Genomic DNA, 18,703 nt, shown 5'->3' with positions numbered 1-18,703 from the left:
ATTTTTAACTCTGATTTAACATTCGAAACAGGTAAAACATTTTACAAAAAATTTATCAACTAATTGCTAAATAATATCAGTTCTAAAAAAATATATCCTCTTTCACTCTTCCTTTAATCTTTCGCGCTCTGTCAATCAAAACAAGCAAACAAAAACCAAAAAAAAAACACAGTTTTTTTTTAAAACATGAATATATTGCAACATGTAAAAGAAACATTTCAGATACAAGATTGAATATGATATAAGCTTTAAAAATACAAGACAGACAATACAAAGAAAATAAAAATAAACTCTAATTCCTGTAGCAAATGTTTCAAATATCTGAAAAAAAAAAGGAAGGCTGCCTTTTCGAAGTTATTCGCTTCCACGATGGTTCTGAGTTTGACGGACGAAAAGTTTGACGCCAACATCAGCCCTTTCGAAGCGTAGAAAAGAATGATGCCCAAACTACCACCCGAGGGCCATGTCCGACCTTTGATATCCGGCCCTAAAAGCTTCAGTTCATAGTGAATAATGAAGCCACAAAGGCCCGTGAAAAGTTCATCACACAGTGATTAATAAAGCCACAAAGGCCAGTGAAAAGCTTGTTGTAAATGTATATACCAATAAGACTGAGAAGTTTTGAACCTCTGTTCTAAAAGAAAAAGAACATTTGGCAATCATTGTAACTTCCGCTGAGATTGATTCTTTTCTCAAATTGACTTGTTGACTCTTTGGTGCATGTTAGAATGAATAAAATGCAAAATAGTGAAATTTAAATTTATGTTTTTGTTAAAATTAGTTTTCTTTTGTCCATAATTGTTTCGTTACACTAAAGAATAACAATAACAAAATAAATTTAAGAAATGAGTTACTTATGAAATCTTTGTGCTAACACTCACTCGTTTAGTTCAAACGAAATAATCAAAAAAAAAAAGCTGCAAACATCTAATTTAAATTGGTCTTGATTTCCAGGTTTCTTTCTTGGCATCATTAAAATGAATTCTCATCTTACTGTGGGTGTGGGTGCCACTCTAACAAATGTATAGTCTTTCAAAAAGCTCAGATACTTTTTATGTAAACACTAACTGGACTCTTTTTCAAGCTTTTTCTTTTTAGGTTCTTTTTAGGTAGAGTTAGTTCCAGCCTTTTCCAGAACTTTTCAGATGCTTTCTCAATTTCTTGATCTTGAATGGACATCATGTCATAATAATTCTTCCTGCCTCCTTCCATTTGTAAATGCCATGAACTAACACAAGACTTTTTAGGATTCGGCTCTAAAGATTGCACCAATTTCATATAAGGGTGCTTTAAACACTTGACTGAATAAATAATGTGCTTGAGTGCCTTGTCCATGTTAGTCTGGGAACAAAATACAATAATAATTAACATTTTAAGGAACACAAACAGGAATGATATGTTAAGCAAACAGTCGACTATGAGAAATGACTTGTACTTAAAATTGAATACGAGTATTGATGCAATCGAAGGCTCAGTGGCTGAGTGGTAAAGCACTTAGCTTCTGAATGGAAGGTCCAGGGTTCAAATGCTGGTGAAAACTTGGATTTTTAATTTTGAAATCTTTAGAGGTCTTTAAGCCCACCCATCTCTAATGAGTACCTAACATTAGTTGGGGAAAAGTAAAAGCAGTTAGTCATTGTGCTGGTCAAATGACATTATTATTAATTATTATTGGGTCACAGAAACAGATGACATTTACATAATCTGCCCCATAAATTGCAAGGTCTGAAATGGAAACTTTACTTTTTTTACAAAACTATCTGTCTTGTAAAAAGTTTGTAAACGTTATTTCTCCAACACCCAATCTCGGATCAAGTTGAAATTTTGCATAATTATTTCTTGAACCTGACAAAACAAGAATCCATTACAAAATTAGCCAATAAGTTAATTAACTATTGTTAATTAAAAATTTTGTTTGGTATCGAACAAGGGAAAGAAATTGTGCTTGAAAAATGTGGTGGTATAAGTTGAATTAGTACCCTTGAGTAGGCTTCAGCTCTAGAGTTCAAAATCGAAGTCATACAACTTTAAAAATAAATGGTTTTAAAAAGCAATCACCTAACATTTACAAAGATACACATTTTCCCACATATCTCCCCTTCTCTTTCTCAACTGGTCCAGACAAGTGATACGATCATAGCCTATTGGTAAAGCTTAAAGCTTGAAAGTGCGCTGAACAAAAACAATTGCTAAAAATGATATCTAATTGCACAGATTTATTAATGTTTGTCTAGATCTATTTCAAATTTAATTACATGACTGAACCAATTGATACAATTACACTTATTATAAGCTTTGTTTAAAAAAAAACGTATTATAAAAAAGTTTTCCTTTTTTTTTTTTTTTTTTTTTTCTATTCATGCGATCCAATGACAAAGGTATTTTTATAAATACAAAGTTTACCTGGTCTACTTGTTCAAGAATTATGGGAATGATCTTCTGATTCAATTTAAGTGTTTCATGCTGTGCAATCAAATATTCAAATCTGCTCCATTCATTTTTAATGTAGTCAGGAGTGATGATCATTATTGTACAACGACTTTTCTCTACAGCATGGACTATAGACTCACTCAAAACTGTGGAATATTGACAAATAATGTTAATAACACTCTAGATCTAGATCTTTTTTAAAAAGCAAAGCTACAAAAAAAAAGTAACGGAAATTTGTATCTGATATAAACATTTGACATGTTATGTTTAAGGCGCAGAGCTATGTACAAAGAAATGACCATGATAACAAACTGGACAGTATTAACTTCCTCACCCGCAAAGAGCAATCGATAATCTTTCAACTAAGAACAGAACACACACCTCTGTTAAATTACCATCTTAACAAAATAAATCCCACACACCTACACCTTTTTTAAACACTGTTCCTACTCTTATGAAACCTTAAACCATATCCTCTTTGAATGTACCAATGCGCTATACTTTAGGCAGACCCTACTACCACTACAGCCCAACAAAACAACACCCTGTACGGCAATGCTGAACAGCTAAAGAGAACAGCACACTTTTTTTCATTGACACAGTCTGCAAAAGAGATCACAGCTCAGCAGCAAATAGCTGGCTAGAAGAAGAGTGCTTGAGCCGAAACTGATGTGAACATAGATTTCATTAGCTATAGTTATATTTCGTAATGCCTAATGCAGAAATTGTAAGAGGAATTTCCTCATGGATAATAAAAATATCATTATTATTATTAATAAGTTGAGCTTGTTATGATTAATAGAAGGTTTTTTCTTAGTTTGTTTCGCGGATTTGGATTTATTAGCTTAAGAGCTAGTTAAACATTTTAAATGATCCAATGTTTCAGGCTGTTATTACTAGACCCTATAATAGATGATTGATTGAAATGATGACGGCAGACGATCATCTAGCAGATCAACAGAAATAAAGAAACCAGCCTAAATTAATCATTGTGACTTTACCTTCTCCAGGTGAACTGTCCCTGGCCTGAATGTACATAGAAAATCCGAGGTCTTCAAGTTTCGGCCTCAATTCTTTATAAACGAATTTCTCAGCATTTGATGTTTCAGTCATTGAGATATACACATCGTACAGCTTATCATCTGGAAAATAAAAAATAAAAGTATTTTAAAAAGTAACACAATCAAAGTTTAATTTAATAAATCAATTCCTCCTAGAGGCTACAAAGATGTTGGTGGTCTATAATCTTATAATCTTAACCAAATTTATTTTTAAGATGATTATATTTTGAAAACTTGTAAAGGTCAAACCAGAGTTTTCGCTGGATTGCCAATTAGGTAGTTATTTTTCCTCCCTATAAGCTGTCAAATTTTTAAAGAAATTATTAGTGCCATTTTTTAAATACCCGCACAGTCAGTTTCCAGTCAATTTACATCTTTTTAATTTCCTGTATCCACGTTGAGTTAGCATTAGTTAGCAAGCAAATAGGAGGCATTGTAATGAAAAACAAATATATCATTTTACTGTTACTATAAATTACTTGTATTTACGAAGTGGAAAAATATTTTATTTATTTATTTGCGTGTAGCAAACATAGAAATAAGTTGCTGAAGACTAATCAACGTACAATCAAAACAATTTTTAAAACAAGTATAGATCTTTTAAAAAAAATGAACTTAAATCTTACCGCTATTGTCGTAGCTTTTAAAATAATAAACCAATCTAAGAACAAAGATGACTCGAAGTCTCCAAAGCACCACAGGGATGACAATGACTATAATCAGGGCAAGTATCAGGGATCCAGCTAGCACACCTGCCATGATTCGAACCCGTCTTCTGTTCTCTTGTCCAGGGTCTGAACAAAAATACAAGAAACAAACTTTATCAAGTATTGTGCCTTAATAAAATGAGTGAATGTGAATGTATTTCTACAGATCATTCATCCATGGAGTTCTTCTTCTAGCCAGTTTTTTGCTGCTGAACTGTAACCTCATTGTTGTGCTTGTTCGTTGTACTTATAGCACCAGATTGCTAGTAGTCAACTAAACCGTATTATATTTAAAATTAAAGAACTTTAAATAAATTAAATAAAATTCTTTTGTGAACAAAATTAAATATAAACTTTTACTACAATATAGACAAATTTAACTTGAGATGAAATGAAATAAACAAAAATCAAAGCAAACTTAAGTTACTGTAAAATCACTTCTTTATACTCGGGCATACTGGAGTCGTCTCTTGTTTTTAACATAGCTTATGATAGAGCAGCATAACTTGCATCATTGTACAAGATTAACAATTAATGCTCCCTTACTTCATCATTACATTAGAAACACATACACACACTCCATTACATACTTTTGTAGTATTTTCCACGGAATAAATAATGTTGTTGTTTTTTTAGATGTTCCGCACTGCCATACAGAGTGTTGGTTTTGTCATGGTTTTGTTGGGTTGTTATGCTCATTTCGAATCTGTATGGGCTAATTTCGACTCTAAATGTTTGTACTTATTTTGTTGTTACGGTTAATTTCGAGTACAGGCCAGAATAGCTGCCTGATCGTGCGGTTTGCGCGCTGGACTGTCGTTCAGATTTATCGATGGTCCAGGGTTCAAGCCCTGCCAGCTCCCATCCCCCGTCGTCATGCGGGAGGTTCGGACTAGGAAGTAATTATCTTCAACTCTGAAGGAACATCCGAAACATGTAAAACAGCAAAACAACAAACATGTTCAGGCTAATTTTGACTATAAATGTTAAGGCTACTATCGACGCTAAATGTTTGGGATGATTTCGACTCCAAAGGTGTGGGTACTTTTTACCCCAAATGTTCGGGCTAATTCGGGCAATTATTGACTCAACTCTACAAAAAAATGTGTACCTTCAAACTCATCATGACAGTACATCCCCGTCCAGGAGGGCTGACAGTTACAGTAGAAGATCTGACGACTCTTATTCTCTGGATCGATGTCCATCTTGCACTCACCATTGACACAAGGTAACGTGCACGGCACATTGCAGAAAGGTCCCACCCACTGAGGCTGACACTCACAGTGGACCAATGCCGGACAAAAAATGGGGTCAGGGCAGCTATGAATAAAAATATAATAAATTATAAACTTATAATTTACTAATGTTTCATAAATTTGTAAAACTTGTTTATAATGTATATAATATGATTAAGTTCATTAATGTAAAAAGATATTCAACTATTTTTATTATTTAAAATATTGTTTGAAATACTAAAAATAGAAATAAGTTATTGTAAATTAGGCCGTGTAATTTTCAGCCCTAAATCCTTCATTTATCCCGTAGTCTGATGAGGCACAGTGATTGACTAGTCCCATTCATTTCTATGCTCTCTGCCTATATTACACATATTATTGGATGCTATATAATATCACTAAACTAATTTCAACATATTCCTATTTTATTATATGAATTAAAATAATGCGATGACTTTGCCCCTGCACTAGGGCACAGCTGAGCAATGGACGTGGCTGACTGTTTTTGATGAGCAAGGAGAGGTAGTTGAAATCCGCCTAGAGTGATTAGCAAGAGGAGTCTGAGAGGTCTGGAACTATAGAGCCTTCCTTCGTGCTGCCTGAAACCTGGATTAGGGACCAGGTGCGACTCGGGGAAGGGTGTCATTGGTCTGTATTAAGCTTTGGCAGGAAAGGATTCGCGGAGCTAAGGACCAGACATAATTTGAGTTGGATGAATTCTGTTTATGTTGAAGGAAGACATAATAGTGAATATTAAACTTACTCTGAGTCGGATACATTAGCACAGTGGTGATCTTTTCTTACTGTAGAGATTAAAATAAAATGACACATCATTATTTGGTGAAATTCACATTCAATTTACATTTAATTCACATTAAATTCACATTTAATTCACATTCAATTCTCATTTAATTCACATTTAATTCACGTTTAATTCACATTCAATTCACATTCAATTCACATTTAATTCACATTTAATTTACATTCAATACACATTTAATTCACATTTAAATGTGTTCTTTTTTAAACGTTTATCATGCAAAGATTCCCTTTAGTTGTCAGTGTATCGGTAAAGAAAAAGGTGAAGTTCCCCATTTCAGACTTTGCGATATTCAGGGCGGATGATGTTAAGGTCATCTGTTTCTTTGGCCAACGGTTAACGAGCAGGGTGTCATGTGGCCAGCACAATGACCAACCGCTTTTACTTTCCCTAACTAAAGTCAGGTACCCATTAGAGCTGGGTGGAATCAGGGGAATTAGAAAAGAATCGGGAAAACCAACGACTTGGCAGGTTTTAAGTCACGGATTAACATACATAACTAGATTGACATCAGAATACGAGTAGGACGTAATTATCTTCTCTTTTGAAGTAACGTCTGTAATTTATAAGAAGATAAGAATGTGTTCATCGCTGGATAATTTGTTTTAATGAATTGAAATTGAAAATATTAAACTCAAGAAAAAAATATACTCCACGCTGTGTTTTCTTCTGTGTGTATCCAATATAAAGGCACCTCCGAACCAGTCGATGTTACGTTCAAGAGAATAAAAAGTATAATGGATAGTGTGGGAGAACGAATCTCAAACATGTAGGGATATTAGATGTTTAGATCGAGATCTAGTTATAGGTCTAGACCATCCTAGACTTAGTGTTACCAAATCTAGAGTCGCCTCATTATTGTTCTTAGGGTTATTAGACGTACGACAAAAGGAGGCGATGTCCTCCTTTTTAAGATCATGTCCACCGTCCGGCAAGCATTAGCCAAAAGTGTGAAAATGTCCGGCTTTTTCAATGTTGTTTACTGCAATAGGTCATAATCTTTTAATTTAATATATTTCAATATTTCATATCTTCTGGTTTAAATATAAGCATCCCGTAACATAGAAAGATCAAAAAGATATAAAGGTTCATTGTGTTAATTAGTATAACTTCTTTATAACTAGTGGCATGATAAATGCACGTCATAATGGCCCGTAATACCTAGCATCATCCAGTCATCGTAAAGAGCTTACTGTTGTCGAGTGTTTAATAATTAGTATCCAGGGTGTCGGCTTACGTTAGTGCTAGTCAGGGGCGGACTGGCTATATGGGCATTTGGGCAAATGCCCGGTGGGCTGGTACCCAAATGGGCCGGTAGGGCCACCTAAGGGGCCTCATGAATGCCATTATATAACGTATTAAACTTTTAATAATTATTATTATAAGTTATTGTAAAAGAGGCCGTCTGAGCGTCGTGTTTTTTTTTTAAATCTTTACAGACTCTACAGTATAATGGTAATGTAATCTAACACACTTTCCGAAATAATGTAATAGTCTACATCCTTCATAATTTTGGGGCCCACACTTTTAGCGATTAAGAAGCAACGTAAGGCCTATTATATTTCTTAAAAAGATATATTTTATGCATGCGTTCAATAATCGATACATTATCAAACTTAACATAATGACTTTGAGGACAGATAGACCTCGAAAGGGATAGCCCCATATAATATACAATTTGAGGGCCGGATGGTATAGAAATGCCCAGTCCGCCCCTGGAGTTTTATCATAACATAGGAGATATACATTCTCAGATCTAATAAAGACTAAGTATGCGTGACTTGGTGATGGTCGTACAAGAAAAAGGGAGCTAAGTGTGTTTTGATTCGTACGTGTCGGTTGCAAACAAATGCAGTTCAGATTTAGAATGTCACGTGAAAAACACCAAAAAAGTCATTTTTTAAAGTTTACTTTGTATTTTAAAGTTTACTTTGTATTTTTTGTCCTACTTTTGGCATTAAGTGTCTGGTTACCCTAACTCGTCTGCCCACTGTTTGTAGGCTGATACAGGTCAAAGTGCAAGTTTCAATAGTTTCAAAACGAATAGCAGAAGTGAAAAACTAACAATCACAATTCCATCATCTCCATTAAACCCTAACCCAAACTCACATTTTAATTTAGAACTTTCAAATGTGTAGCATACTGCAAAATTACTAGTTTTAAAACAATAGTTAATTGCCAATGGTTACTGTCATTTAATAACAGCAGAAGGGTATACAGAGTTAGCGTTACCTATAGGCAACAGAAGCTATAGCTTGGGGCAACAGAAGCTATATCTTGGGGAAACAGAAGCGTTTCAGGCATGTTTTCAATCTTTTTGAAGAAAGGTCAAAGGAAAATGTGCACTATGTTTATTACAAGGAGGCCCTTATCTCAAAGAGCTTAGGGCCTTATAAAATGAAAATCCGGCCCTGAGCTTATACATATGAGGCAAATACAGTGTATAAAGTGCAAGGCCTTTGGTAAACTAAACCATTGAGAAAAGGGGAAAACTGGCAAAGGCTAGGTGTGTGGGATACGACATTTTATATGGAGATGGAGAGTTAAATGTTAAGGAACAATAAACAATGCTAAATGGCCTAAATATTTGGAACTTATTCACATTCTTTGTAATACTGAAATACAGACAATCGAGCAATATATATGTTATGTATAAACTCTACCTGTCGTGCTTGTAAGGATTTCACTTGAATTTACTGTAAAGAAATCGTTATGAGAGATACATGTTGTCAAGTTACATCCAAATGAAACGCAAGTCTCCGTGGAGACGCAAGTGTTAAGGACTTCACAATAGTTTGGATGGCAGGAGGATTCATCGTCGTTGTCTAGTGGCTCGAGAAAGTCTGGTAATGAGAAGGCCGCCACTGAGCACAAAGGTAATCCAACAAACACCAGAGTTAGCGGAATCATTTTGACTCTGTAGAAAACAAACAAGCAATAGCAAAAAAGATTACTTGAAAAAAATAAAACAAAGCCTATCCAAGGGAAAGAACCTCTAATTACTGCCATTTATCTGAAAACAGCAGAGGTTAGTTCTCTTTCTGGTATATAAAATAAAAAGTATTTAATTAGTACTAATTGATTAGAAGGCGCGGTGGCTGAGCAGTAAAGCGCTTGGCTTCCGAACCGGAATCCCTGGTTCGTATCCTGGTGAAGACTGGGGATTTTAAAGTTCGGGATCTTTGGGCGCCTCTGAGTTCACCCAGCTCTAATGGGTACCTGACATTAGTTGGGGAAATATAAAGGCGGTTGGTGGTTGTGCTGGCCACATGACACCCTCATACATCGCTGTAGTAAAATGAACAAAATCTAAAGTTTTAAGATGAGAAAAAAGATACAATTTTCCTTTTTTTTTTAAATCTAGTTTTTATTTAACTTACTTCTTTTTTGTTTTAAAGTTTAACACTTCCAGGGTGGCATGGTGGTGTAGTGAAAAGCGCTTGGCTTCCGAAACCAGAGTTCTCGGGGTCAAATCTCGGTGAAGACTGAGTTTTTGAATTACTTGATTTTGTTTAGGGCCCTAGATAGATAGCCTACGTAGCCTACGTTGGGGAAAGTAAGGTTAGTTATTCGTTGCGCTGGCCTCATGACACCCTCATTAATCGTCAACAGGGGCGGATTGGGTGTTAAAATCGGACCGGGAATTTTTTTATACAATCCGCTCGACAAAGTTTAAATCACATGATATATCCATTTCTAGTTCTAGCTGTCCTCAGAATCATTCTGTTGCTAAGCTTGATAATGTATCGATAATTGATAATTGAATGCATACAATGAGCTCTGTATCTTTTTAGAAATAGAATAGGCGTTATGCACGGCCGGACTTAGGCCACTGCAAGCATACAGTGGGCCCCGCACTTACATAGGTCCCGCTGTAATTCTAGGTGTGAATTATTAAATTAAACCATTATAACTGATATATAAAAACAGGGTTTCCGCGGCCTCCTGATTTTCCAGGGCATCCCGGAAATCTCATGTAATTGCAAAATATATCCATAAAAGTCATGGAAATCTCCTGAAATGATTAAAATCTCCTGAAAAATAGACAAAATTGTCATTTCGCATAGGGCCCCGCAATTGTTAGGGCCGGCCCTGGCGTTATGTTTCTTTTAATCGCTAAAAGTGAGACTAAAAGGATGAAGCTTACTAGTAGCACTGACTACGGATGTAGACTATTACATTATTTCGAAAAATGTGTTAGATTAAATTAGCATTACACTGTATTGTCTGTAAAAGATTTTTGTTTATACACGACGCTTATAGAGTCACTTTTATAAGAGTGTATTATAAAACCTTGAACAATTTAATACGTGCCATAGTGGCTTTCATGAGGTCCTTTAGGTGGCCGTATCGGCCCATTTGGGTACCAGCCCAATGCCCGAATGCCCATATAGCCAGTCCGCCCCTGATCGTCAACCATAGAAACGGATGCTCTTTTCACCATCCGCTCTAGAGACCGCAAGGTCTAAACTAAATAGACCTAAAAAAACTTGTGTGTGTATGTGTTGCGGTTGCTTTTATCATTTCTTGCATCGCTACCTTCGTTCTCACGTGTGTGTAGCTATGTGTAAAGTGTGTAGCTGTGTGTAAGGTGAAACACATTTACGTACATGTATTGTTAACAAATGTAGTCCTCTTCTCGGGTAAACTCGCCACAAATGCGTGACGGATGTGAATATTAATAATGATGTTCCAACGGACAGGTAAACAAGGATTTGTAACTTTCACGGTTGACAAATCTTGCTTGGTGCCCCAGCGGTCCAACAGACTAAGGGATAGGTAAAGGTAAAGGTAAAAACTTTGTTACCTGACCCTTACACAAACATAAATTCTTTTTTTTTGTTTTTTAAATGTGGACGGATGTATGCATCTACTAGTAGGCTTCTACCTTTATAGGGCTTAGCGATGAAAAAACAACTTAAGGCCTATATTTCTTATAAAGATATAGAGTTCACTGTATGCAAGCGTACAGTTATCGATAGATCATCAAACTTAACATAATGATTTTGAGGACAGGTATGATGGAATGCCAATCATATATTGTACAATTTGTGGGCCGCATGGTATAGAAATGCACGGGCCAAATTTGAAATCCAGTCCGCCCCTGACTATACCTACTATTATAAACTGAAATCAATATTATTGCATGGCTAAGACCAAACATATAAAATAGGCATTTCGGTTTAGCCACTATAAGTTTAGATCTACATATGAATACAACTGATTACAGTACTGGATGATAATTTTTCATGCACCTCCTCTTTAAAGAATAGTAAAAAAAAATAAAAATAATAATAACGGCCCGCTTAGGGTAACACGTGTGGGCAGGCCAGGCCTGGGTAGCACGTGTGGGCAGTCCAGGCCCAGGGTAGCACGTGTGGGCAGGCCCGGCCCAGGGTAGCACGTGTGGACACTCCTAGGGTAACACGTGTGGACAGTCCTAGGGTAGCACATGTGGGCCGTGCAAGGGTAGCACATGTGGGCAGTCCTAGGGTAGCACATGTGGGCCGTGCTAGGGTGGCACATGTGGGCAGTCCTAGGGTAGCACATGTGGGCCGTACTCCGTCCAAAGTCTTCCCGTACCTTTGGGGAACTGCTGTACACACTACTGTTTAGTACACATTCTGTATTCACACTATAGTTTTATAGATTTATATTCTACTACTATATATCTATGTGCATTGTGTACGCGTGTTTGCAAAACTATAGCATTTATTAAGCAATTAATGTAAAGCATAAATAAGCAGGAAATTGTTTCAAATTTTAATCTGTTATCATTTCCTAGTGTGAATTGTTTTTAATCATTTTAATTTATAGAACTTTTAATAATAATATATTGAAATATATCTGGTAACATAAGTGTAAAGGTAAATAATCTTTGTGGAGACAGCTTGCCGACCAATGCGCCGAACGACGCGGGAGGATCTTAGTTTGACTTATTTAGTATGTCACGAAAGTATAGCAGCATGATATATACTTACAGATTTTTGTGCCTCTTGTTAATTCAGAATATGTTATAGAATTGGTCTAGTTGTCATCAAATTTTGCTGCGATATGTAGTCAAGATGTGGTCTAATCCTTTTATAATAATGAAACATTTACACGAATTAATCCACCTTTTATAATTCACCTTCTATGTATGTTACATTATAGTGGGTGTGGTTCAACACAGATTATTTAAAACGTTTCTGGTGTGAAAGACACTATTATAAGCCACCATTCTACAGAACCATTGTAAACAGAAAATGAGAGTGACTTTCTCAATACTTTGTATGCGACGTTTCAGGATGTAGGTTTGAATTTTTCACAGATCTATTTGAGAAGAAGGGAGGCTACTCTGGCCATCTTACAGTGCTTGACGTGTGTACATGATCATGATGTGTACATTGTAACTAGACATACCAATGAAGGTCAGAGCCATCCATTTTAAATGTTGATGTGGGGGCCGGTTCATAGCAATTGTCTGCATTTCTTTGTCTATCTGATCTATCACACTAATGACAAGAGATAAGATTTTAGTTCCAAGAGCTCGTTATGTTTTACAAGAGATTATTAAAAAGTTATAGTTCCGAGATTATTATAAAGTTATAGTTCAAAGATTATTATAAAGTTATAGTTACAAGATTATTTTAAAGTTATAGTTCAAATCAATCAACACAAGAAAACGTTAAGAAACTGGAACAGACTCAAAATAGAGCAGTGAAATTCATAACAAACGAATATTCACATTTGATTTAGAGAATCACCCTTTAGTAAAATCATGACAATTGGAGACCCTTCAGGATAGAAAACTTAAAAGTAAAGTAGCAATTATAAACACTGAACCATAATCTTCAAATAGAAAACCAAAAACTAATAAAATACCCAGAAAGATACAGAGATAAAGGCACATTCCTTGTTCCATATGCTAGGACAAATTTGTACAGATACTCCTTCTTCACTAGCGCTATTACACTTGGAGCATGGGATGGGTTGCCTGAATCAGCCACAAAAAAAAAACATGACTTGGCAGGGTTTAATGATTAACGTGTTTGACTAGATTGAACCTAGGGACACGGGTAAGACGTAATCATCTTTTTTTTTTTAAAGTAATATCTGTATTTCATAAGGTAAGATACTCCGATACTGCTATTAATGTGAGGCGCGGTGGCTGAGCGGTAAAGCGCTTGGCTTCCGAACCGGGGTTCGAATCCTGGTGAAGACTGGGATTTTTAATTTCGGGATCTTCGGGCGCCTCTGAGTCCACCCAGCTCTAATGGGTACCTGACATTAGTTGGGGAAAAGTAAAGGCGGCTGGTCGTTAACCGTAGGCCACAGAAATAGATGACCTTTACATCATCTACCCTATAGACCAGAAGGTCTGAAAGGGGAAACTAAGATACTCCGAACTGCTCTAATAATATTAGTTTCCAATATAGAATTTTAATAGCTCGCCATCTCTCTGCCATGTCTCTTTTACCCTAAATAATCCCTTCCCCATCTTGTTCACAACATGCTCCCTCCCTCACTCTCTCTCCCTCTCTCTCTCACACACACACACACGTTTAAACTCCGACCAATATCCGTTGTGAGAGCATTCTACGACCCGCGGGCTGCATGTGGCTAGTGGATTATCTTTCTAGTGACCGCATTTTTTGTGTGAAGCCCCAGTTTCACGCTGAAACGAGACCCAAAAAGCAAAAGACAGATTTATTGGTTTAATCTCAGAACATCTGGTTTTCGCTGTTCAGTCTTTTTGTGAGCTCGACCATTGTCTGTGTTTATTGCCCTCGCCTTTTAAGGGCATTGTTATTAGTGCTATTATCGTGTACAAATAAGAAAAATCCAGGGGCGTAGCTAGGAATTCACCATCATTTGGGGGCCCGGGGAGGGCTTAACCTCTTTGGGGGCACTTGCATTTTGCGTAATGTTTTAATATTTAATGTACAAACCCCCCACTCATTTGGGGGTCCTCCTCAAGTTGGGGCCCGGTGGTATTTTCAAATTCCCCCCCCCTAGCTACGCCACTGGAACAATCTCTTAACATTGATCAGCAACTTCTTGTATCCCCGGGCACATCACAAAACATCACATTGTACGGTCTTCCGAAACTATTGACTTGAAAGTCAGCCATGCGGAACGGGGTCAATGGTGCAAAAAAAAAAAAAAAAAAAGAGGTAAGATACCAACTAGAAAATAGGGAGGGACGACGTAGAGTTTGGTCTTTGAGCGAAACATTTTTTTAAACCTTGTATTACGTCTACAAACTTTTTCAAAGTACTAACTGCCAACTGAAACATTATATGGGTTAGGGCAGGGGTTCTCAACCTGTGGGTCGCGACCCCCTTGGGGATCGATTGACGTTTTGCCAGGGGTCGCTGTATGTGTGTGTGGGGAGGGGGGTCGCGGCAGAGTTGGGGGATGGTAAAAAAGGGGTCGCCGAGCATAAAATGTTGAGAACTGCTGGGTTAGGGTGTTAGAATACTCGTTCTGTGCTACTAACACTGAAAAAACGTATACGCCTATGATTTTTACCAACAATGATATGTAGGGCTAGTAAGCAAATCTGTTTGTAACCTTGTGTTTTTTTGTTTTTTTTAAAGGATTAAAAAAAAACGATTCTGTTTTTGTATTTTAAATTACTGTTAATGATTGTGGATGCCATTATCACTATTTTCATTTCAAAACCCATAATTATAGCTTTTATATAACGCTACTTTCATGCCTATAGCAAGCTCAGAGCGCTATGGTCCAATCTCAATCTCATTTGTGGACCAAAGGGGTGGGGGGTGGGGGGGGGCATATGGGAGATGGTTTACAGTGCTGCCTATAGGCGCTCATCAAACACAACTCTTCTCGAGTCGGGTGTCGGACATCGAGCCCAGCCAGGTTCAAGGGTATTTAGCCACTTGACCACGAAAAGACCCCGAGCAAACAACGGCTTTGTTTGCATCAGATAAGGGAAAATATCCAGGTCCCAACTTGGTTTGCATAGTTATGTGAAACACTGCACTCATCTTTAATCTACGGAATCGAAGACATTGCCATTATTGTTATTGCCATCATAAAAGAGATACAAGACACCGGTAGTAAAGACAAACAGACACAAACATCCCTGCAATCAAATCATTAAATAAGAACATTCTGATATAAACTTTGTCACATGTAAATTATGAGTGAGTCTGGTGTGAATGTACACTTTGGTTTTTTTTTTATAGATATAATATTTTTTGTTTGGTGTAATGCACAAATTGTTAGACAAATTTCCATACGGACAATAAAGATCATTATTATTATTATTATTATAGTCTATCATGGATTGTCTCGTTCTAAATTGGCAATTTTATGAAAACCGATGATATTATTCATACTGGATAAATCTTTTTTATTTCATTAAATATCGTACTCTATTTATAGACTAGGAAGACGTATGTGACTTTTAAATACACAAAGTATGCACATTCCAGTTAAGTTCTAAGGATGATAATAGTATTGTTATAAACCTGGTGGTGGCACAGATGGGGGTTGTGGTGTGTGTGTAGTCAGCCGACGCAAATCGCCCCAGGCCAACGGTTGACGAGCGGTCAACCGTGACGAGCTACGACGGTCAACCGAGACGAGTTAACAACATGAAGGTTCGAGTAGGATCGGCGTTGTGAACAGAGCTCAGGAGCGTCCCAGAATGGTCGAGCGACGTTCTGCCCGGTTCTAGAAGGCCAGCAGGGACCCTATATAAAGAGCGAAGGTATCAGAGACGAGTCAGTCACAACTTCCCGATCTACAGTTCGTTACAACGGCTCAGTACAAGTCCGAGACGAGACAGAGAGACCAGTGCAAGATTTGATACCGCGGAGAGATATTTGTACAGTCTTGTGTTACGTGCTGCCAATTGTACAGTATTGGCTGTTATTTATTGACATTAAATTATTACGTTATTTTGAAGCCCAGAGTTGTCAAGTTCTTTAAGTTGGTGGTGTCGTTTGGTGCAATTTGCAGCGAGCCTAGATAGGGAGATTCGTAACAGTATCTTATTATTTTTGTCTTTTAGTTCAGCTAATACGTAAAACTGACTTTTGTTGAATGTGAACAGTACTAGGTGCCCATTGTCCATGTACAATTATGAATTACCAACGTATAAAATACATGCATATATATATAAAGATCTACAGGTTAGACAAAAAATTACATTCACACTGTTCAATAAAAGAATTCTCCTTCTCCTATACTAGGACAAATTCGTACACATGCTCCTTCTTCCCTAGTGCTATTAGAGCATGGAATAGGTTGACTGAGACAGCCAGAAAAGCCAGTGACTTGGCAGAATTTAAGTCGTTGGTTAACATGCATGACTAGATACGTGACGCGTAGGACGAAATCATCTTCCTTTTTGACGTAACGTCGGTATTTTATAAGATAAGATTTCAAAGCAATTTTTTTTTTCCAAATATCACGTCAGTAGACGTCATACAATATAAACCGATAGCCACACAACGAGCGGGACTTCTGGTCAATTAGGTTTTCCCACTTCCTCCCACAGATAATCTTAAACATTTGTCTTCACTGCTTTATGGACACTTTTGAATTGGAAATGACATTTCCGACCAGACATTAAACCCTATCTTCCTGGTCCATAGGGTGAATACAAAGTTTAGCGACGTCATGGTACATGAAACCTTTTTGAACACAACTAGATCTGGAATTGTATAAGTAGGTTAAAAGCATGAAAACCATGGGAGTGGGCCTCTTTGAATATAGGCGTTGCTTTCAGAAAGTTACTCCGTCAGGGGTTTGTTTCCTGCTATTCAGTGGGTGCAAAGACTAACTATTATAAAAAGAAGTACAGTGGTATACAATACATAGCACACATTGGCAGAATGGTCTCTTTTTCGGGCCAGTTTACAGGTGTACATTTCGTTTTTATTTTTAGTAAGTCCGCGTGCTTGCAAGCACAATAAGGAAGTAAAGGACTAGTTGACGACGTGTTAGATAGGCATTGGTCAACGTGGCCGGCTTAATGCTGAAAAATGACCTGTGTGGGAAGACGTTTAGATATGCCTTTTTCGAAAATCATTGGTTCGAATCTCGGTTGACTCCCCATGAAAAGGTGCACACACTTAAAGGAAAATAAAATAATAAAACAAAAAAGCAGGAAAAACAACGTGTATAAGTGTTATGTAGTGTGTGTGTCTGTGTTTTTATGGTGACGGGGAGAAGTTAGCGATTGGATGGTGGCTACTCAGTGTGGCTGACGCAAGATAAAGCGGCACTGTCGTAAGCTGTCTTGGGTACGCCAGACGACTCCAGTATGCCCGAGTGTAAAGACAAGTTGATAGTAAAATAGCGAGTTCAATTTGTTTAAAATCCGTTGATTTCATCTCATCGCAAGTTAACATTGGTCTATGTAATAATAATAAAAGTTCGATTTAGTATTGCTCACAAAGAAGTTATTCAAACTATTTCAAGTTTTATAAGTTAACATATAATGCGCCTACAAGGCTACAGAAGTTTACTTGTCTACCAGCAGTTTGGTGCTACAAGTCAACGACAGTAAACAACAATATTAAAGAATCCAAATGTTTAAACTTTTATATCTCGCACAATGGTCGATATTGCGCGGGCGCGTTTCGTTTCTTGGATCAAAACTAGAATGGTTCGGCCAGTCAAATGTAATTGTAGAAATATAAAATTGTAGTGATTTAAAATTGTTTAACGATTTGTTAAAAGCTGTTACTCTAATCAATTGTGTCTATTTTGTGTCTGTTCTAGTTTTTAAAAAATGTTTTCTTGAATTAAGGGGTCGTGTTTTCTCCTAATGTTTATGCCTGATTTACCTTATAAAGGAATGGTGCACTGCCTGTGATTCTCTTGCTTTTCTTTTCACACTTTGTGTGAAAGTTTTATCCCGTTATTAAATGGCAAATTTATGTCAGTATCTTCATACTGTTTGAAAGTTTATTTTTTGTCTGGATAACTCCAATATATTTCGTTGTTTTGTTAAGAATGACTAGTGTGTAGTTTGAAACTTGTATTTGAAGGCCATTTTTTGACTGAAGTAGGCCTACTGTTTTTGATATATTAATTTTTGTTCATATACCTTGTCACCTATCCACGTTTAGTGTGTAAGCTAATTGAAGCTTTGTTTTGTTACAATATTATTGTTTTATGGCTAGTGTCCGTGTGGCTTGAAGCCCTGTATGTCAACTGACTAGTCAAGATACGTGAGGAACTTGTACTAGTGTCAAGTCTTGATTGTGTGAGAATGCTGTCTGAGTTGTATTAAGGCCTTTTCTGACCTTGATGTAATACTCTTGTATTATTAATTAAACACATCACATATGGATACAATAATCACAAACTCCTCTCGGGCAGACGACTATTTATTACATCAACTAATAGTTCACAAAGTAGGCAATCTCAGCCATAGAATATCTTCACAAATTACTTCATATAAAATACAAACTACATCCGTAG

General features: G+C 36.8%; 1 protein-coding gene across 2 annotated transcripts; it reads right to left on the bottom strand.

Annotated features, from left to right (window-relative positions):
- Nucleotides 1-179: 179 nt before the first annotated feature.
- Nucleotides 180-18,211, bottom strand: LOC106059935 (uncharacterized). 2 transcript variants are annotated; one of them, XM_056030831.1, is made up of 8 exons: nt 18,064-18,211; nt 8,917-9,170; nt 6,197-6,236; nt 5,310-5,518; nt 4,118-4,285; nt 3,432-3,572; nt 2,404-2,576; nt 180-1,341 (listed from the first exon to the last, which is right to left on the bottom strand). In XM_056030831.1, the coding sequence occupies exons 2-8, from the start codon at nt 9,161-9,163 to the stop codon at nt 1,042-1,044; spliced, it is 1,278 nt and encodes a 425-aa protein (XP_055886806.1). In that variant the 5' UTR covers nt 9,164-9,170; nt 18,064-18,211; the 3' UTR covers nt 180-1,041. The 2 variants fall into 2 exon arrangements, with proteins under 2 accessions (XP_055886806.1, XP_055886805.1); XM_056030830.1 differs by lacking the exon at nt 18,064-18,211 and adding an exon at nt 12,235-12,620.
- Between the last annotated feature and the right edge of the window lie 492 nt (nt 18,212-18,703).

The sequence above is a fragment of the Biomphalaria glabrata genome, chromosome 5, assembly GCF_947242115.1.
Source record: "Biomphalaria glabrata chromosome 5, xgBioGlab47.1, whole genome shotgun sequence".
Classification (NCBI taxonomy): Eukaryota; Metazoa; Mollusca; class Gastropoda; family Planorbidae; genus Biomphalaria; species Biomphalaria glabrata.
The sequence above is the reverse complement of the archived record's forward strand: the minus strand, read 5'-3'. Positions and strand labels throughout refer to the sequence as shown.